The 22,761-nt window shown below is 36.7% G+C and overlaps 1 protein-coding gene and 1 long non-coding RNA gene across 7 annotated transcripts in view; one reads left to right on the top strand and one right to left on the bottom strand.

The window, feature by feature from the left end:
* The window catches only part of EVI5 (ecotropic viral integration site 5), a 78,061-nt gene that overhangs the window by 53,006 nt on the left and 2,294 nt on the right, over positions 1 to 22,761 (top strand). For 5 of the 6 annotated variants that reach the window (XM_017729903.1, XM_008630273.2, XM_017729904.1 and 2 more), the window contains one exon: positions 6,185 to 6,280. In XM_017729903.1, coding sequence (XP_017585392.1) covers positions 6,185 to 6,280 — 96 coding nt within the window. Of the gene's footprint in view, positions 1 to 6,184; positions 6,281 to 19,335; positions 19,346 to 22,761 lie in introns of all 6 variants that reach the window. The other variant, XM_017729906.1, reaches the window with a different exon arrangement.
* The window catches only part of LOC108445586, a 53,609-nt gene that overhangs the window by 24,854 nt on the left and 5,994 nt on the right, over positions 1 to 22,761 (bottom strand). The gene's annotated exons all lie outside the window — the stretch shown is intronic.

Genomic DNA, 22,761 nt, shown 5'->3' on the forward strand with positions numbered 1-22,761 from the left:
TGTTTTCAGCTGAACTGATAGCTTCAAACTGCAGCAAGCAAATATTTCTGGCCTCATAATTAGCAAGGGTTCCTTCTGATTGCATATAGGCAGTCCTGTTGGTCCATTGATGTTGTTTCTGTTTTGGTTTTTTAAGGTTTTCCCTGCAATAATTGAAGGAAGAATAGAAAAATTCAGACAAGGTAAAATCGGTTACAAGCTGCAGTCACTCAGCTGCCTAGGGTGAGGAGCAGTAGACCAGTGGAAGTGTAGGCTGTTTGAGGAAGCAGAGTGGGGCAGCTGTAGCCTCTGCTTGGCAGCTTAATCCCTTTTCCTCCATTTCTATGCAAGCTGGTGACTTGTAGTATCCTCTTAAAATTATCCATGGCTGATTTGAGTTGGGTGATAGAGAGCATACCTGTAATATGAAAAACTGGTTTTACACCTGAGTAATCTTAAAGCAAAAAATATCCATAAGAATTAATTCTTCTTTTTGTTAGGTTGATCTGGACAGGCAGTAACATCACTTCCTCCTGCTGTGTTTCCTGGCAGATTCAGAGAATTTTGTCACATTTACCCTATCTCTAACCCTGTCAAAGCTGCTTTGAGAACAACTGTAAAGGAAGTCCATTATTGTGCTAGAAATCTCCCCATGGTTTAAACTTTTAGCACTATTTCTTTAGAACGAAGCCTTTCTATGACCTCTGTTTAATAACTTTTCCAAGTACTGACTGTTCAGTAAAGAAATTGTTTCCATCTTTTCAAATTACAGGAAATCCTTTTTTACTCTTATCAATACTGGTGTGAGATGTTAGTGATGTGTTTTTTGAAAGTCTAGAATGAGTCACTATAAAGTCACTGAAAGGACAGTAGTTACCACATCTACCCTTCTGAATACACTTCATTTACATTTTTAATGCAGTGTCTTTTGCCACAGAGTAATAATTTTAAAGCCTCTCCTGAAAAGAGGCTGAGGCAAGTTGTTACCACATAAATATTTCTAGGACAGAAAAGATCAAATTAAGGGTGTTAGGGAGACATCCTAACTTCCAGTCATTTTTAGTAAAGATGTTATCTGAGGAACAGCAACTGTTGAGCATGCCTGTATTCTGACTGCCTATGAAACCATTTTTTTTCTGTGTTTTTAAGTTCACAGTTATTAAAGTGAAAACAACCCTAGATGTTTTCTTATTACTTAAAATGGCTGATTTTCTTGTTGATGTATATTTCCTTTCCTATTCTGTTGTGATAACTGAGTGTTTTAGAAAACTTGTACACCTCTTGGGATGAAACACCTGCAACTAGAATTCAATTACACTGATCTTCTGTATCTTAAACTTCCATCGGGCAGCAGAAGCTGGCTTAAGGCCTCCAGTGTTTTTCAGGTGGTTCCTGGTGATTTGTTTGTTGTAGAAACCCTTTTTTATTATGAGTACTAAACTTGATTTTGGGAGGCCATTATACAGTAATGGTTTCGGGTATTTTAAATCAGCATATTTTTTTAAGCAGTCTGTCTCTGCACTCTTGTGTTGCCAGCTATACATCCTGGCCTGATGCTGACTGAGTTTGAAAGGTCTCCACATGTTCAGGAGTTCTCAGTAGGCGTCAGGTAGTTTTTTGAGACTAGCTGCTGCTTTGCAAGATGCTTTTCTTTTAGAAAGCCAGACAAAGGAGGATTTAAATGTGATATGAAAACCGTGATTCTCAGTTGATAGTTTTTGGTGGACAGAATTCTTCTTCATTTCAAGGAGCAAATTTTTGGGGTGCAGATTTTTCTTCTCAGGAGCTCAGTGTAATTCTTGGTATGCACACAAGTACAGTCACTCTAGTACTTCACAGCAGGATGAGAGAGGAGAGAGCTTCCAAAACTGTGAAGGGGCCTAAGTAAGTTCTGGTTTAGCAGCGGGTTTTTTTGATCTACAGAGCTCATTTCCTGCTTCACTGCCCGTGCTACTCCCACTATATACACAACCTCTGGGGCAGGGGGTTGGATTGGCTGTGTACACTGTTACAAGCACTTGTCCTTAGAGCAGAGGTGATACCTGCCACGAGGGTGTTTGTTACCCTGATACACAGATTTCTAACCCTGGTGGTGCTGGTGGAGCTGGTCTGTTGGAAGAGACTATCAAGGGAGGAGTTACAAATCTTCAAAAGCAGTCAAATCGAGATGAGGCATCTTTAATTACAGTGTAATACCAGCTGGCATTGCTTTTCTAAAAACCCTTCTGGGAAGAGGAGGTAGGCACTGCAGTGGTGCTAATATGCAGATGCAGTATGCCAGGGATGTAAAGATTCATTCACATGTGACTGCAGGATGTTTCAAACAAATTCCTAGATTCTAGAATTGGCTAGCTTTCAGTATTTTGCAATTCTGATAATACCCACACTTTGCTTATTGACATGTTATCTGACTTTTTCTCTGTGTATTAATTTTAAATTTAAAATGACTATTATTTGCCTAGCGACCAGCTAGTTTTTGTGTTGTGACCTCTCCAAGTATCACAGATTTTCTATAATAGTGCTCCCCCTGAAAGCCCACCACCAAAAAAACCAAACCAGCAGCCCACATCCTATGTGTATAACTCTAGATTTAAAAAAATTAAACACGTAATTGCTTATGCTATTCTCTTTTAAAAGGTGTGATATTCATACCTTGAAGACTTCTAAATTGTAAGTGGAGTCGTAACATTCAGTTTTGAACCCATACAGTTGATCTGGGTGCTTTCCTCAGAAGTGCAAAGTTGCTCAAGCGCAGTAGTACAAAACTATTCAAGCACAGTATACAACCAATGCAGAGTGAAATGTCTACTTCCTACTAAAGTAAATGCCACAATTAGAAGCATTAAATGAACTTAAGCTGCATGAAAGCAATTTAATTTTTCTTATGTCAGTGTGACTGTGTAGTAACTGATAGTATGCCCTCACCTTGAGTACTGTGTGCAGCTCTGGGCCCCACGATTTCAAAAGGATATGAAGGTCCTTGAAGGTGTCTATAGGGTAATAATTAAAAAAGCTGGTGAAAGGGCTGAAAAGAAAGTTCTATGAGGAATGGCTAAGGATTTTGGGCTTGTTTAGTTTGGAGAAAAGGAGGCGGAGGTGGTGGTGTCAAGCTCCCCTAATGAAAAGCTACTGTTAAAAAATATTACTACCAAATTTAAGTTCCTCACATTAAAATTTACCTTTGATTAATGAATGCTCATCAGAGGGTGGGAAATATTTGCATTAGGTTCAGATTACTTTCTAACATGAAATGTCACTGGAAGGTGAAACAATTTGGAAGATTATGGTAATACTTTGTAGTTGTATAAAAATGTATGTATTGACGAGAAATATCAGTCATTCGATATTAAAGAATATTGGGTAACTTAAAAATAATAATATGACAGATAAAGCTTTGAAGGACCTTTTTTGTTCATTAAATATATGTAAGCTTTCAGCTGTCTACTTATTATTTATTCTCTAAATTAGATGATTTTGATAGAAATTAAAATATATTTTAATGCTTTGGTGTCTGACTCCTGCATGTTTTCCAGTGGTTTGCTACCACACTTGCATAAGCATCTGTAAAGGACAACGGTGTGATCAACTTAGTAGACTATATCTTTTTTTATTGGTCAGAGATGAACAGCAGCTGTAAAGAAAACTCTGATGCCTTTTCCTATTTTTTTTTCTATGTCATCCTTCCAATTTATCCACTGCAGACAGACTTGGTAGCCCACAGAACATGGGGTTATTTAATTAGAAATATGTGACTTTTTTGCAGCCAGTTAAAAGGATCAGCTTCCAATTTTGAATGTTGCAAGAGGAAGTTACAGCATGACCTTTCTTAAAGTATATTTGTAGAAGATGCCATTGCAGGGTTCCTTTTTTTTTTTTTTTTTTTTTTTTGTGAATTGCCAGCTCTACAAAATCTGTAGCTCTGAAAGGAAAACTGAAACTTACTTGCGTTTCACTAATAATGGGCATCTTGCAAGCCAGGCTTATGCCTTCCATTCAGCTCCAACTGACTGTAGCTACAGTCAGTTCTTCTGTGAGCAAATACACACAATTATTCTGTAATATCTGCATTAACTTTACAGTACTGTTTCTAGAATAAAAAGTAACAATAAAACCACTTAAATGTAATGGAAGTTGTAATTCCCATATGATATACACTAACAGCTATTTGTGTGCCAAACCCAACCTGCTAAATGTTACTGCTTCTGCTGTTAGTTTATACTGACCTTGGGAGTGCCTGTTTCATGGCCTCTTGTGCACCCAGTTTCTGTGTAAGCTCAGCTGTTTATTACACTTCTGTTTTAAAAGGACTGTGGCACCTCTGTTCTATTTCTGCTAAAATCTTGCTTTACTGTTGCATTTTGATTGCATAGTGTACAGTGACATAGTAGAGTCCATAGAATTAGAGGCTTAAGTGGGAAAGTCAAGGTTTCAAACAGAGGGAAAGGGCTTAAGACAAGCATTTCTCCCATATATTCCTGCTACATCAAGAGATCAGGTCATTCTCATTGTGTGGAATCTGTGTCTGACAGCAAGGAAGATTTTTTCATATGCTGATGTATTTTTAGTCTGCAGGTTATGTTGCATTTGTTTCATAGGCCAGTAGTCATTCTTGTAGAGAGAGATGATGGGGTTAGACTGTGTTTGGGATTTTTTTAACTATTTAGGACAGGAACTATTAGTAATACTGTTAATATTAATACTACTTGTGTGTGTGTGAATTTAGCCATAGGTTACCTTGGAAACTAGGTTCAGTATGGAATTATGCATTAAAGGATCTTGTTCTTCTATGTTACAGATTGTGGGAATTAATATGACAAAATTATTTTTGGGGTAATTTTGTAATGCATACCTCACTGCAAGAAAAACAAAGCCCAAAAAAAGAGATATTGCTTTGATACTGCCAACACTGACAGTGTTCTAAATTGTTCTCTTCTTTCAGGAAAAAGGTTTGGAAGGTAGCATGTTATCTCTCCTCAAAGTTCTGTCCTGGGTATATTTCAGAGGGGTGTTTTAAAGAGACCTCTCCATTAAAGCTTTTTGTCTTAATTTTTGAGAACAGTTAACACTTTTCATTCTAAAAGATATTTAACTTCTCTTTGCAAATGACTTTCAATTTGGCTGTTTAAGTAAACTGTTTGCTTTCTTCAAGTGTAATTAAAACTTCAGCAAAATGAGCTATAGGTAGAAAAACAATATATTTCCATTTTATTTGTATTTCTGTAATATACTGCTTGTATGTGATTTACAGTTAAGGTAAAGAATTATACAAAATCAAGGTGCTTGCATTCTCTAGAGCTGGTGGCTGCTTCAGAAATTACTTAGCTGGAAAAAGTCAAGAGCAGAGTTGTTCTGCATTTTATTAGTAGCAAGCAGAAGACATGGAGTGCATTCCTCATCAGGGTGATTATTTATCTCAGTTCTGCCAAGTTTGGTTCAGTCACATTAGGATTCCCTTTAGGGACAAGATGGAAACCAGTGCTGCAGGCATTCAGTGCAGATGAAACCTTTCAAGCATCCTGAAACGTAGGAGCTGCATTTGGTTGACAAATGAGGGGAATGTCATATTCCTCTTCATGTATTTTTGTTTGGGTTGGTTTTCTTTTTTTACTTGCCAGTTTTTCTGTATACCTCTTGAAGCATTGGTATTAGGGGACATTTCTCTCTTCATTTATACTCTCTGGAACTCCTACGTGACAAATACCACCATATTTTGGATGTTACAATTCTTCCTACAGGACGAAAAAGGCTTGTCATATGTAGTGTTTCCCAGGGCATGTCCCACAATGCAAGGAAAGAATGGTTTTGTTTACTTGGAGACAAAAGGAAATGTCTTGTTGCTAAATGTAAACTTTACATTAGTGAAAATAAAGTACACTAAGATATGTTCCATGTATTGATAGTATTCTGTAGGAGTGGTTTACTAAAATGCAATCTCACATATATAGGATGTGGATTCCACCTGTGAAGCTGTTAATTCTTCATACTCCACCATAGCATCCTACCTGGTACTATTGAGAGAGTCAGCTTGGTCTGAGCCACTGTCACCTCTAAATACCTGCTGTAATTTCAACCAAATGAAAGTGCTGGGTGGTATCTGGGAAGAGCTTCTGTTTGTGACAAAAATATGCAGACGGTTAAAATAAGATTTTTGATATAGTAGATCTTTGAATAACTTGAATATGATTCCTTTTTTTAACCAAAACAGAAAGAAGAAGGAAAAATTCAAGGGCAGCTTAATAAATCGGATTCTAACCAGTACATCAGAGAACTGAAAGATCAGATAGCTGAACTGAATCATGAGGTAAGTGATATTATACTACAGTCTCTGATCACTTGTACCTTTTGTCCTTTCACCTGTAGCAGGTTTTGCTTATTTAATAGTTAATACATCTTCAGTACCTGTTTTTGCCAAAGTACATTATTTTAAATGAATGCAATAAAACTCTTATTCATGAATCTTGCCTTTATCTTGGGATGTAAGAGAACAAAAGAATGTTTAGTTACATGATTTGATGTTAAATGAGATTGACATTTTTGTTCCATCTCGGCTTTTTCCTTAATTTTCTTATTAATGAGTTGATCATGTTGCATTTACTCCACTTGGAACTGCATATATGAGAATAAGCCCCTTTATGTCTTTATTTGGTACAACTATTAAGGCTACTGTAATTAGAAATTAAACTTCATTTGTGCAAGTGGAAGAATCCATGAGTAAATTTCTTGGTTCTTGCTGTTGCAAGGATGAATTTTATGTGGTATATACTGAGATTGCTTAAAAAAAAAAAGGATGCTTGCTTAATATCAGTTAACAGATTTTTAAGTTTTAAACTGTCAGAACCTTCAATCTATGAAATTTCTGTCTTCAAACTTCCTTGCTCTAGTAGTTGTAGTAATTTTCTGTTAAAAAAGATCAGAAGGTCTTGAAACAGAGATGGCTTATGTAACTCCTGTGCTCACTGGCTCATTTCAGTTCATGCTGCATTGTGAAGAAATGTTTTTACCTAATACTACATTTTACCTAATACAAAATGCCTGGTCATCTTTGCAGTGAAGTCTGCTTCTGTTTCTATAGCCTTTTCATACACAGCCCTGAAAGTGTTGCTTAAAACCATAGGATTGTAGAGCAATTCAATCTAATTGTTTGTTGCCTTTTTCCTTTAATTAAACAAACACATCCTTTCTTTAAGTGTAGATAGTGTTTTCCTAACAATCTTAGTAGATCCAAGCTTTTAGGATTAATCCCTTGAGACTTATAACACAGTTGAGGATCTTGGAATGTTGTCTATGCTATAGATCACTATGTTATAGATTAAGGATAGTCTCTAGGGCCATCAGTCCAGCACCTTTACCAATCATTAAGCTCACTTAAAAACAGGTTTAAAAATCAATAACCTGGCTTTCTCCATTAAAGCACTCTAGCTAGTTTGCTTTGTTGCTTGCTTGAAGAATTCCCAGAAAGCCAGCTATTTAGTGTATTTTTGCATTATGAACAAAATAAGGCACTTTTCCCTCTGACTTTTTCCTCTGCTCAGTGTCAGTTTAAAAGGTAAGAAACAGTGCTTTCGGGGAAAAGTAGAATTACTGTTGAAAAGCTGTTGCATTATTTTGTCTATACAATAATTTGTTATATGCCTGGCTGAGCAACTGGATTGTCATGAAAGCAGGCAATACTGTACATCTTTAATGTGCATGAGTTAATGTGAACAGGTTGGAATGAAGATGAGGTTCATAAGCTCACAGAATAATGATAATTCTGAGTAATACCAGTGATTTCCTAAACAGTTCAATCTAGACAAATCATTATCAGCATCTCACTTTGACAGAAAGGAAATGCTATGAAGAACATAAATTTCAATAATAGCAGAGTTTGAGTAATTCCATGTAGAAGAGTGCTCCTCTTCCAATATGTGCTTTGTGGTGGCTAAATTTTTAATTTCCAAACTAGGTAAACACGATAGGGAGAAAATCATTCTAGCATACATAGAAACAGTAAGAAGAAGTGGTTTGACTTGATGATTTTACAGATTTTACTTTCTGACTTTAGTGATTCTAGGATTTTATGAAATTCTGTATGTAATAGACATGTTCTACCTTGGCAGCATTCTCCATGTTTCTTTACAGACTTTCTTCAAGCCTGGAAGTCTTTGTTTACTAATGACTTCTTTTTCCCTTTCACCCTTACTGTTACGTATCTATTTGTCTAGTTTTTAAATAAAATATTAAGAGGGAAAGTAGTGTTTCCTGCAGTGTTTCCTCAAAAAGCAAAATCTGAAGAAAATGGCAACAGGAAGAGACAAAAATGTTTGCTCTCAACTGCTAAATGTTAGAAGTATAATTCAGTCAATGCTAGTTAAATAAACAACTTCCTTAAATCTGCACTGAAGTGTCTTCATGCATATATCCATTAATGACCATGTTCTTTGTTTTTTGGCTAGATGCTTTCTGATTCTACTTCTGCAAAAGCTAAAAGAAACGTTACACATTTGCAAATGCATCTTCCTGAAGATAGGGTGATGGTGTATGTGACATGCTAACCACAATCTCCCAACTGGTTAGCATGTAGAAGGCACTGGAAAAGGAACAGAGCTCTTGGTGACTGTATGGTTACCTTCTAATATATTGTAATTGTGTAACTTTAAGCTGCACATAAATGCAAATGTTAATTAAAGCAAAAGTTATAATTTAAGATAGGAGTGGGATGGATACGTGTGAAACAAGATGAAACATCTAGGCATGGCCATCAATGTTGATTCTGCATATTTAACGTTTTTTTCCTCTCCAGCACTGCATTTTTACAGATTTTTACACCAGAAAAGTTGCAGGTTCTCCATCTGAAGGATGGAACAAAATAATGACCAAATCCTATATTGAATACAAGTAGCTGCAGACTAAGTCCATATTCTGGCTTTTGGATAAGTACTATTTCGTGCCTTTGGCCAGCAGTGTGAATGTATATGTTTCTCTATCAGTGGAGCCTGGAGGAGCTATATGCTTTAATTCTGTTCTGTGATACCATCCATCAGATGGTGATGGTACCAAGTTGTGGCAACAGCATAATCCATCCTGATTGCAGAGTTCTTGTAAAGGTCTACTGTGCCATCAGTGTTTGCAAGCCAGGCTAGTAGCCAGGCACAGGGCAAATCTAGGGTATCGGTGAGGAACACCAATAAGGCCAGCAGAGAGTCACTATTACTGCCCCGTGTCTAAAGCTGAATTGGTTACTAAAAGGTGGGGTGGGAGTTTGCTATGGCACAGGTGCAGCAAGCTGCTGCTGTACCATTTCTTGACTAAGTGAGGAAAGTTTGGCCCTTGGTATCCAGATATTTCTCTCACCCGTTCCAATGGGGTAACCTAAATCAGCAATGTGTTGCAACTCTGCGTGCTATATCAAATGATGAATCAATGGACTCAGATTACAAAGGGTAATTGGCTGGAAGTTTTTGTAAGTATATACAAAACTTTTTAAAAATACAATTATTTTTGGTCATCTTTTTCTGAGCTCAAAATTTTGCATGCTTCTTAAATATAATGCAGCTTGCAGCCTGAAGGATAAATTTCAGCTGCTTTTATTACTCATCTAGGAATACTAATGCTATAGTCAGCTTTCAAATAATATTATAAGAAGACTTACTTGTAGTCAATTCAAGTTGTGTTCCTGTTACTGAATAAAACTGCAAGTACTGGAAATTGGTAGTATGGCACCCAAATTTGAACCAATGAGCCACATTGGTATTAAATGTATAAGGTAATTAAATAGAAAAATACACCTTTTTTCTTACCATTCAAATACAGTAAAATAACTACAAATAGAATTATTGGATTTTCGGCTCGTTCTAACAAACTACCTGCCTGATTCCTTTTATACCTAACCAGAGGATTTCTGTAACATGGTAAGCTGAGTTGAATATTGACTACTTCAGAGTAAGTCTTAAACATATATTTGATGAACACTTCAGGAGAACAAACAGAATTTGGAGCTTTGAGAACCTTGTAAGAAGAAGTTGTAGACTTCTGCTCTACTAGACTTTTAGACTTCTGTAAATTTCTGCTTTAGTGGTGAACACGGCAGGGTTAGGTTAGTGGTTGGACTCTGTAGAGGCCTTTTTCAACCTTAACAATTCTGCAGTTCTGTGCACATTATCTTAAATGTATGTACATGCACCTCTTTCTTTGCACTGACTTGAACACCCAAATATGGGTTAAAATTTAAATATTGAGCAAAATTTGTAATGTTATGTAAAATAGTGAATTAATTCTTAAATTCCTCAGTGCAATCGTAACTTCACTCAGAAATCAAATACATGTAGATCAATTACTACTTACTTGCATTTTGAACTTTAGTAAACATATCTGGTTTTGTGCTCATTGCCTAGAAAGTTACTGACAGCTATCCTGTAATCTTTTACACAACTTATCAATTCAAAGAACAGCTAATGCATAATGAAAGGACACTCTGACTGAAGTATTTCTAGTTAGCTAGTAGCTAATCCTGTGATAAGTCATGTATATTAAGTGCTGTACTTCCTTTTCTCCTTATTGGCTGAGTTGCTTTATTGGGTACAAAGTTGTTAGGTGGTTGTGACTTAGGACTTTATTGTTGAAGGTTGAAAGTAGTGTGAAAACCTGAAATGTTGAGGATCATCACAAACAGGAAGTCATGATGTAAACTTCTTTGAGAGCTTTTAATATGTACTATTAGACACTCTGTTTGCCTTTTCAGAATCCTGTGTTCAGTTGCCATTTCTTCTTTTCATTAATTTGAAGTCTTTCCACCTAGCATTTTCTTTCTTCCTCCATTTCCCTCCCATTGTTAAAGCTATCTCTGCAGCATTCTTAACTTCTAGCTTAGTGGGATTTTAACTTAAAAGGCTTTATCACAGGCTGCAACTTCTGTGAAGCAACTTTTGTTATTCTTGTCAGTAAGTACAGAAGCTTGGTTCCCCTGTGTTTGTTTGGCACAGGAGAAATAAAATCTAGCAATCAGTCTATTCTGTCACTTGACCTTCCAGTTCATGTGCTTTAACTGATGTAACACAAATGGCATGAGCACACAGACACTGCAAGATTTGTACTGTGGTTAGACACTTTCAGGCTGCATGAGGATTACTGATGCTTCACAGAAGTTGCCTTTGATTAGATACAGAAATGTTAACTGAAAGCAACTTCTGTAAAACATTTTTACTGTTCAAGAGAATATCTCATTAAGTAGGTAGTACTGAAGTAAAGCTGTTAAGCTATGTGGAAATGAATACTTTGGAAGTTTGGACTGTTACAAGCTTCCATTAATTTGAAGGTTTAAGAAAACTGTGACTCTTGAACAAGCTGTTATTCTTTTGAACACAAATCATATACTGGAGAATTAAGGAGGAGGTTGCTTGTAGTTTCCCACCTTTTCCTTTCAATTCAAACTGAATGGAATTAAATGATTTATAAACTGCTGAAGTTCTGCATTTCATGCACTACCCCTCTGTATGTGCAGTAACTTTATATATATTACCCAGCAGCTGCCTCTGCTTCCTGTTGGATGTTGCAAGGCTTGTATGTGTTACCTAGATTACAGGGGTGGTACAAAAGATTAGAATTGATGTGCTTACCCACAAACTACACTGGCAGACCGCAAGACACCTTTGGAGACAAAAGCAAGTGGTTTCCAGTCTTTCAGACTTTGTGATTTAGGACAAAGTGCTTTAAGTTGTTTCACATGAAACTTTACAAAGTTTGCCTTTGTCACACTGTTAGGTGATTTTTGGCTCTCTTGGAATCCTTTAATGTGTTTGTTTTGCTGTTAAATTTCAGTTTTTCATCTTTATATACTACAGTACTTCAAATTTGGTTTGGATTTGGTTTAATCTTATGACAGCTTTCATATTAAAAGCTGAATTCTGTCGAACATGTGTTGAAGTTCACAAAAGCAAGTAGCCTCTACAATTTGGGACTGCAGATCTGTATTGGCTGTGTTAGAGGACAGCTTTATGAAAGGCAACAGCAACATACAGAAACAGTGCTTCCTTCACTTAAGACATTTTTTTTCTTAGAAAGCAGGAATATAGATGTTGAAGATATAGCCCATTTTTCAATTTTACTATGGCATTTGTCCATCTGCAGGGATTATTCCACTCCCCAGGAATTGAGAGCTGATAGCTGGAGTTCAGGAAGAACATTGTGAAAGTACCACTAAATATTTTGCCTTTTTTTCCTGCATGCATCTTATATTGACCAATGTCAGAGGGAGAATACAGAGTTTTCTCCTAGCTGTTTCTTTCTAATGAGATATCCTCTTGACGAATAATTAGTTGCAATATTTTGAGAAGAAGCAAGGATGATGTGCAAATCTTATTCAGGTGTGTTTGATATTTGACCAAAACCCAAAATTCTGATGTTAGTGTGGCATACTGTTCTAACATTTAGAAAACTCTCTGCAAACTTGTCCAGTTAACAATATCTCAGCATGGCTGATTAAGAAGAACAACATGGCAAATAACTGGAGCATTATTATTTTGCCAAAATAATTTTTCAGGCATTTAAAAGACTTTATAATAGTACCTTTAAGTGAAATTCTAGAGGTTAAATTCTTGCATATTGACAATGCAGAAAATGGGGTGCTTTTAAAGGTATTTCCCATTTCAGTATCTGAAAACTTGACGGCTCTTCAAAGAAGTAGTGAGCATTAGTTTACTACTCTTCCATGTCCACATAGGTATAGTTTATCTAGGAATGGATCTGATATTATGTTTCAAGAACCTAATGCAGTCAGTAAGATTCTGATAGAGGTGTTATCTCTTGGTCTCATCTTGCTCTTGGTGAGCTAACATTTTAAGATTGGCTTAATGAAGAGATATAAAAGTTGGAGATTAAATACTATGCTTTTAAAAGATTTTGCTTGTGTAAATAAAATTCAAGATGCTTTAAGTAATGACTTTGAGGATAAATAATGTATAAGTTGTGACCAAAGGAGTAACTGGTTATATGGCTGAATTAAGGATACATCTTGCAACTTGCATTAGATTGCTAGGCTTTCACTGCTGAAGCTAAAATGGAGAAGGGAAAGTGAACTGTAGCTCATCAGTGTGAAGGATTTAAAAAATTCACCTATATGGGCCACACAATAAAATACCTAAATAAAATTCAATGCACTACAGTACACCAAATGAAATATTAAACCACATTAACAGTTCCTTTAGTCTTAAATACCATAAACTTATATGGTAGGTAAACTGTGTTTTAAAGCTGTCAAATTATTTCCTCCTTGTTTTTTTTATTATTAGCTAATAATCTTAAATCAGTGAGTGGTTCTGAGCCCCAGCACAGATTGATCCAGGCTGTCCCTGGAAGAGATGAGGGAATATCTTTACAAGCAGCTAAGTGATGATTCCTGCATTGGCCATAGGTGAGAACAAAATTATTATGCTGCTTATGGCCCACTGGAGTAGCACGAGATGGGCTGGCCACTGCTAGCAGCATTCCTAGCTCCTATTTCTCTCATCATAATTGCATCTGGGCTTGATGATGGTATACCAGTGAGGAAGCATTATTCCTTTTCTCTGTTAATTTTATTATTAGGCTTCCATTGAGTCAAATTCAATGCTTACCACTAGACTACATTCAGAAGCAGAGCAAATAACTTGGAGTAAATAACATAGCTTTGCATAATGGAGATATGAGAATTAACTGGGGAAAGTGAATTCTAGTTAAAGTTAAACCTACCAGAAATTTTTTTAAGTTCTCTGAAGACATACTTAGAGAGTGATGGATAGCAGTGGATCAAATCATGTGTACAAATGAGAATGAGAGATCAGATTTATCACCATTTAAGTACCTGAGGAACAGAAATAAGTAACATTTCTTTCATCAGAACAAGGGAAAAACCAGCAGAGCCCAAAAGGCCTCGTACTCTTCCTGTAATATTTGCAATTAGATAAAATGTTCTTTTACTCAGTCTCTTGCACACTTATTTCCCCACCCCCATTTCTTCTGGAAGAAGTTTACTACTCTTTTTTCATATAGTACGAGCACGCCTACATTTGTCTCTTGGAAACTGTCATTTTACTTGCTCACTTTTATAAAACCAGCTAAGATTTGTGGGATTCATTCCAGTCAATTTTTACTTCAGTCAATTGTTTTCCGTTCATAGTTCTCAGTAATGTTGGTTGAGAGTCCTGTATTAACTCTTGTAAAGCACTTGTTTCTCAATACAGACTAGAGTCACATTAACATCTTCTAATAGTTTTTTTACTAGACAAATGCTTTCAAAATATGTGACTCTCTATAAATGTTTTCTTACTTGATAAGAAATGTTGTCTCTGAAAGGAAATATGTTAGCCCTCAGATTTACAAAGTAAGCATTTCAGCTGGTGGTGGAATTTTATAGCACAATAAATCATGTGCTTTTCTTTCACCATATCTTGCAAGCACAGTTGAACAAGAGATGATCAGATTCTTCCCTCCCCACAAGTAAAGTTCTTGCAAGGGCAGCTAAAAATGTAGTTGCTTTACTAGTGTGTGTCAAAGTTACAGAGCCTCTGTGCTGGCAGAGCCTGATTTAAGTGGTTGTGGTCAGTCTGAGGAACCTGTGATGTGATAAGATAGCGTTTGTGAGGTCATGTGGTTTGCAAACACCCAGTCTAATGTAGCAGCTTTGTCTACACAGGATAGTTAAATATATACTTTATGCTTTAGAAAAGTGAATTGCTTTATTCCTTTAACTCAGCTTGTCCTTAAGGGTCAGAGATGTTATACTGGCTTGATAATGCCCAGATTGTTACTGAAAGACTGAACTGATTGGGAGACTTAATTATCCAGTAACTTTCTCCAGTTTAGTTACCCTGCCCTTAATAAAGCAGCTAAATCTCTAAATAAGCAGCTATTTGGCAGCTATCTCACTAAATAAGCAAGCAACAGGCAGATGGAACATACAATGGAAAAATGTGTATTTTATGACCATCATTTGTTTAATTCAATTAACTTTGAATGGTCACAGTGTAATTAACACAGACATGTTATGCTTGCCCAAAATGTCAGTATTGATTCCACAATGATGGTATTTCATTCCATGCATTGGCATCTTTGCATCAGACAAGGTTTATTCCTCTCCCTTCCCCCCTGGTAACACCATCAACAAAATATTTTCCATCCCTCGTGAGGGTGAAGGAAACCTCTAAATGTGATCAGTGAAACCAGGACAGTGATGTAGTCTGTCCTTAAATGGAACAGGTATGACTTTGTTTACTTGGATGAGGGCAATGATTTTTGGTATGAATCTTAACTGTTTCACTGCCACTTATTACAGGTTAGATTCAATGGTAAAATAAATGAAGATTGGCGATTGCTGTTTTTATAAACATTTTCCCCCTTTGTTTTTTTCCTGACTGTATTCTACACATCAAAGCTCCAGATCTGTCTTGCTGAGCAATGTAATAACAGTTCTCGATTGCTACATTAGAGATGAATATAGCTAGCTATAATTAATTACACTGTGTCCTTTAAAGTTTATGTGGATTGCCAAAGCAAGTAAACTGATTATAGATAAAGTTATTTCTTTATCATGGCAATAATGTTCTTGATTGTCTTGATTGCATGACCTGTCTGCTTTACTGATCAGAGCTATGTCAGATATGTTTTTCCACCTATAAATCAAGTTTTGGGGATTGAAAAATGGAGGAATTGAGGTTCCACTGGTGTATCTGAGTGGTTGTTCCTTGCAAAAATTGTGTGTTAGCACCCATACACAGGTGCCAGCTATGGAAGAAAACAAGCTCAGGAGAAGACTGCTATATATTAGCTTGTAATAGGTCTCCGTAAGCTTATCTGAATATAAGTGGGGTGAACAGTGGAAATGTGGTAGAAACACCTCCTAAAATTCTTTTATCAATTTGAGTGGCAGCCAGCACAGATGAAAGTCATTTCTGCAATCAGGGGTAAAAATGTTACTTAGTCCATTTAAAAATGCTGAGTTTAAATCCTGCTTTAAAAGGACAGAGTAAAAGTGTGAAATGCTCATTTCCTGTAACTGTTGCCTGTAATGGGCTCATTTTCAGTCTCTATCAGCCAGTACATTCTAGTTAATGCTTGAGGTTTCAGTAACGTTTGTATTTATAGATGCATGCGGTAAGGAGAAGGAGTATTGAGATTTAGGTATTTTCTTGAATATAATAATTGCAGTACATTAAGTGTGATTATACTGCTGATTTAAAATATTTTTGTGGCCATGTCCTCACTCCAAATAAACACTTCCATTACAGCTTCTTGTAGAAAGAGTTTCTGGGAACTTTCTATAAATAACTAGCTAGTAGGTAGAAGGAAAATTCCTAGGCCTGTCATCTTGGAACTTCCTTTGGAATTGCACACAGTCTCATTACAACAAACCTGTCAGATCTTAGAAAAAAATCCCTCAAGAAGTAAAACCTGACACAGTTACCAAATACTGACTTCTTTTCAAAATAGCATTAACAGTTGGGTATTCCTCAGCGCTGTTGCTACTTCAATTACACATTTCATACCTAACTTCAAAGTTTAACTTGATTACACTGTACTAGATCAAAACCAGATACTTTAACCATATAGTGCAGTGATCATAAAGTCATGACCTCCCATTGATCGCTTTACTGGTTTCCTGTTCTGATTCACTGGAAACCTTCTGGTCTGAACGCTTGTTGCTGGTTTTAATCTTTGTCACGTTTACAATACAGCAGACTCGTCTATGGTAAAACTGATATACAACATACACTTAATTTATCATATTTTGTTTTAGCTCAAGTGCTCTCAAAATGATAATAAAACTTTTTATAAAAACTTAAGAAATTTAAGAGTACATTCAGAGCAATTGAAATAAACAGGTGGACAACTGGGGTGAGCTTTCTTTCAATGCATTAAAATAGTTCTGTAGATTTTATTTAAGCTTCCTATCAGCTATAGGGATTTTGTAACACATTTTGTATTACTCTTAGACTGAATATGACTTACAGAAGCTGGCAATTTAAAACAGAGGCCAAATATTTAAATGCTGTTAAAAAACCCCAAAGCCTGAAATTACTCATTCTTGGAAATTCTCTGCTGCTCTTTTGCTTTTCGCTTACAACACACTGGAGGGGTTTGAACTCTGTTTAGTGGTATGGTCAGCAAAGTTCATTTGAGATAAATATTTCAGTTTGTATAGCAATATGTAATTCTTGGTCATCCTTTTAAAAGTATGAGCTTCAAAAACAAAGGTAATAGTCTCCTTAAACAGGAGACTTTAGTAATTAACTGCATACATAATCTTGGTTTCCAAAGAGCTAATGATGAGTGGGGCAGATTCAATTAATGTTGTAGTACCTCATATAGTAGGCTTTTAAGCCTACTATAGATGGGGAAAAAAAGCCAGTACAGAGACTCTTTGGGTTTTTTGACTTTGAAGAATAGCAGCCATACTGGCACAGCCAGAAAAAAAGCCTAGGTCTGTTCAGGTATTTAATATTGTCATTCACTGCTCTACTGCTTGGGCCCACAGTAGGATTATACAGCCTAGAGTTTACTACTTGCTCTGATTTCTGATTAGCTTCTATTGCCAGTTTCAAGGGGTTTTTGCTACAATTGCTCAAAGATGTGGAGAAATGGCACTGCAGCTATATTAGATTGAATCCATTTATAAACTCCAAAAATCACAGTCACAGAATGAACTAGGTTGAAAAAGACCTTTGAGATTGAGTCCAACCTATGACCTAACACCACCTTACCAACTAGACCATGGTAGTAAGTGCCACATCCAGTCTTAAACACCTTCAGGGACAGCGACTCCACCGCCTCCCTGGGCAGCCCATTCCAATGCCCAATCACTCGCTGTGAAGAATTTTTTCCTAACGTAAACTTCCCCTGGCACAGCTTAAGACTATGTCCTCTTGTCCTGTTGCTGGTTGCCTGGAAGAAGACACACCCTCCCCCCCCCAAATCTTGCTATAACCTCCTTTCAGGGAGCTGTAGAGAGTGATAAGCTATCCCCTGAGCCTCCTCTTGTCCAGGCTTAACAACCCCAGTGCTCATAGCTGCTCCTCATAGGGCTTGTGTTCTAGACCTTTCACCAACCTTGTTGCCCTTCTCTGGATGTGACTGAGCACCTCAACATCCTTCCTAAATTGAGGGGCCCAGGACTGAAAACAGCACTTGAAGTGCAGCCTAACCAGTGCTGAGTACAGGGAAAAAATGGCTTCTGCATCATAGTACCTGCTGGATGTAATATTCGTCTGAACTGATATTTTTGTCCTTAATGGCAACATATTTCCCACTAATTCCATTGGAGATGGTCCAATTACTTCATTTGCTGTGATAAGCATTTTTCCAAAAAAAAGTTAGTGGGAGTATTTTTAAAGAAGTGGTAGTATAATACTGTATGCCTTAAACTGGAGTCATCTCGTTACGATGGGAGAGTCATCACTAAGTAGCAGTCAGCTGTTAAGTATAAGGGATCCCATTAGCTGCTGTGGACAGTCTCAGAAAGTTTTAAGAACTCCAAGTAGTTTGCTTTTATTCGTGTTAAATGTGATTATAATTTAATAGATCATAACTGATTTTTTTATTGGCTTGTAATTAGGTTTTGACTCCTAAATCTCTATTTTCATGGTGCCAAATTGACAGTGTTTTTCTGAATTATAGGAGAGGTATTTGAAAATCCTTATGACTTGTTTCTTCAGCTAAATGTGGTTAGATCATATTTTCAGCAACATTTTAGTTTTCTTTTGAATCATGTTTGGAAGGAAGGAAATCTTATGAAGAGTTTCAACTATTACTAAGGTTGGAACAAATAAAGAGGGAATTCTGATTTTTAGATTCCTGTAAGTAAAAGCACTGAGAATTCAGGATCTCTATTTTTTAAATAAACATTTAAATTGACATATTGCCTTCTGCCAAAGCCAATTTTATTCACCCAAGGCAGTGGTCATATTTTGATGTCACTTGCGTATTGCTTGGTTATCTTACTGTGACTAGATTTAATATTTATTGGCAAGCTTTGTTAAAACCTGTCTTTATTACTTTGGAATTGAGTAAATGTCAATAATTAGTTACTGAAGCCTTTTAAAGGGAGCAGACAGTAGCATTTTAGTTCAACTTTTCACCACTGAACTACTAGCTTAAAACCTCACAGGTTACAACATAAAAATATCTCCCAGAGCTTAAGTCAAACTCATTCACAAAGTCCCACTTCAAAGTTTGACATCTGGTCCCAAGTCAAAAAAACCAAAGCAACTTAGAAATATAACTTGCTTGCAACTGACTGTCACCCTTCAAACTTGATTCTACTATGTAATATAGAACACCTTTTGAATTGTTTAAAACTTCTAAATTTCTCTTTACTGTTTCTCCTTCACGCCTGGCTTGATGAGGCAGTCAGCATCAGGTAAGAAAGTTTATTCTAAGGTTCAAGGATCTGATTGTTCACCTTTTTCCAGCTCTTCTGTATTTGTGGAAGTACAGTGTTACCTGTTAAAGAGTATGTACAGTTGAAGTATTTTCATATGTTGACCAGTTTGTCTTTAAAATGCTAAATTCTTTAGACACAAGAAGGTATATAAATACACACATTATTAAGGTTTTGTTCTTGATTCAGCTGGCTTTTGAAGGGATAATGATGATATATATTTTGATCACATAATGTTATTAACCCTTTGAAATGTCCTAAAGACCATGTGAATGTGCAGTAGTGAAAACTGAGTTGAAGCTGCAGTCATCTAGACAATATGACCTTGATTTGAGAATTAAAAGCAAAACACACAGGGTTTACCACACCCATTTTTTTAATTGGGGTTTTTTGGGTTTTGGTTTGTTTGTTTTTTTAAAATTTTTTTGGCAGATGTGATCAGATTTGAGATTCTTGCAAGTGAAGCAGTAAGAAACAGGTTCATTTAAATGTCACTTGTTGGAGTGACAGAGATCTAGCTCCCTTCACATGAAGGAAGGCCAGACACAAAACTGAAAGCCTTTAACAAACATTGACTCTTTGTACAAAAGAGAACAGAAAGTAAGAGACACTGGGGTGCAAGTCCATACTTTGCTCAACATGGCTGTAGTTCCTTCAGGGATAAGGATAGAGTAGAACAGGAGGGGGGAGGGGGCAGGCTGTGTTTGGGTTGGGTCCACACATCCTGCATTCCAATCCTTAGTTGGATTTCCCATTCTCTCGATATGCTTGGGTAGATGATTGGCAAGATCTTAGCTTAATGCTTTAGTTCCTACCTTAAGCTCTTTTTCCACGTTCAAATGAAACCCTGACAAGCAAGAATCTCAAGTCTGTCTTAAAAAGCTGACAAATTAACTTCTGTGTGAATAAGGTGATTATTCATCTATTGCAAAATCTAAGCCATACCTACACAATGGCAAACATAGAATTGGTAGTTACAAATCAGGAAAGATGTTTTCAAGTTGGTATTGAGTCCTCTGACATCACTGGCTTAACATGCAGCACCAGCCAAATCAGACAAGGCAATGCTGGGCATCAACAGGAAGTATATTAAAAACCAAATAAAGGGAGTTGTATTGCCACTTGCTATCTAGATGGATGTAGAGAGTTTATAAAGAAGGTCTGTAGGGAAGTTAAAGGGCAACTGAAATTACAGTTGTCTTGATACTCCCTGTTTATGAGAGGCTAAAACGAATTGGAACTCATCTGCTCTAGAGAGAAAGCTGAAGAAGATGTGATCTAAGTTTCAGAAAAATGATCACAGAACTGCTTTTCACCACTTGTTCCTGCATTATTAGAATTTGGGGGCAGTTACTAAAACAAGTAGATTAGTTTAAAAATAAAGGAATTTCTGGAATTCATTGCCATAGGAAGATGTGGAGATAGACAGCAAATAATATAATCAGTCATGGATGGCTGATGTATAAATGCATGTCAAAGCAGCTAGAAAAAGATTTCATTCATATTTGCTACAACAGTTTCTGGACAAGTGAATGGAGGCCTGTTGTCACTGTTGGAGATACCGTATTAGGCTGATGGACTGTTGCCTTGAGCCAGTAGGACAGTAATGTTCCTGCCTTGAAAAAAGATACTGTTTTTTCTTTTAGGAGTGTAGAGCCTCACTTGCTAGACTGTAAAGTTATGTGAGAGTACAAAACTTCATTTTAGGAAACCTCCATTTTAGAGCTTTATGGTGGCATTGGCCACTGGTATCTAACTGCATTGGTGTGCAGGCTGTCTGCAAGTTGTTTCAAATGCTTTGAGAAGCCTTACGAAGCCTTCCTGTTGCAATAAAAATTGCAAATAATCTAGTTCCTTCAGAAATGCTCCTGAACAAATATTAGGTTGAAGGGCCCCTGAATTATCTTCAAATATGAAAGTACACTTGCCCTTGTCAGTGCAGCCTAGTATGCTGTTAGCCTTCATCACTGCCCAGGGACAGAGTGGATTCAGGCTTAGCCTCCTGTGTGTCAGGACCCCATTGTCCTCTTCAGCAGTGTTGCTCTCCAGCCTGTTGATCCCCATAATACAAACAAGGTCTATGCTGTAGTATTCTGGCTGAGGTGGCCATTTCTGAAGTAGACAGAAGTTACATTGGTAGATGTGTAGTGTGTGTTCTCTGCAGTATGTTCATTTCTTCACAGCAGTCTGTTTCCCCTTGGATGTGAGGAGTACTTAAGAAAAAAAGGCAGGCAAGTGTAAAGCTGCAGATGAAAAGGGTTTCTGGAAGGTCACAGATTTGTTATTTTAATGAAAGGATGCACAAAGATAACAGTGTTTTCTGAGACTCCCTTTAGGAACTGGCAAAGGCTGTGACTATTCATGATCTCTTTTCACCAACAGCATTTTCCACAGACTCCCATTTGGAAAGGTTACTGCCTAAAACTGTGAAACCATGATTTTGTCATGTTTCCTAAATAAGTTCATCTAAAGGTATCATGTTTAAGTCTTCAGGAAAACAGCTGAGGTCATTGGCTTGGCTGAGTGTTCAAAACAACTAACATTGAGTATCAGCTTTATAATTTCAGGTGAACCAATGGCTCAACTGTACAGACCTAAAAGCATATAATTTCTTATTCTAATATGAAGTTTGTAGTCACTTGTACAGCAGTTCTTTTTTTTCCTGTGGTGAGGGTGGAGAGAAATTGTTGGGTTTCTGTGTTTTATTTTCTTAGTGACTAAAATTGATAGCTGTTTTGGAAAATTCATGTGGCAGCTAATCTGATCATATTGCAGGATATTTTCAGGAATAATATTTCTAAATAACACAAGAATGTCTTTACCAGGCTTTCTGCATCTCGGTATATAAGCTAGTAAAAATTATCTATTCTGGTATAAGCTGATTTTGCTTGCATCATGAGTTATGCTGTGCAAATGTGGAGCTCTGTTTTGCTTGCCTTTACACAAAGTCCTCATAAACAACTGCAGCCTATGTGTATGTAAAGAAAATGCAAAAAACTAACATTAGTATGCATAGTAACAACCACGGTTTAGATCTACATCATGTACCCATATTTCTAACAGGGATTTTTTGATAAAACATCAAAAGCTGGAGTTTTTACATGCTAACGTGCAATTTAATGCCTTCTAGCATGATTATGACTCTTGTAATCTTTTTTCAACTCCTTTTTATTCTCATCTTCTGCTCAAGCCCATGGTAAGTACAGAGATTCCTTCTTCCCCAAATGGACAGGTAAAAATCTCCTATTGGTGTCAATACTGAGGACATACATGCACTTCTCATTTATCAAAGTGAATATTGCTTCAGATTTATGAAACATCAAACAGATTTCTGTAAAGAAACTCTTCAGCATTTTATTCTTTCTATTCTCCAGGTCTGTTACTGCAAAAAGTCG

Source organism: Corvus brachyrhynchos, unplaced genomic scaffold, assembly GCF_000691975.1.
Source record: "Corvus brachyrhynchos isolate BGI_N302 unplaced genomic scaffold, ASM69197v1 scaffold101, whole genome shotgun sequence".
Classification (NCBI taxonomy): Eukaryota; Metazoa; Chordata; class Aves; order Passeriformes; family Corvidae; genus Corvus; species Corvus brachyrhynchos.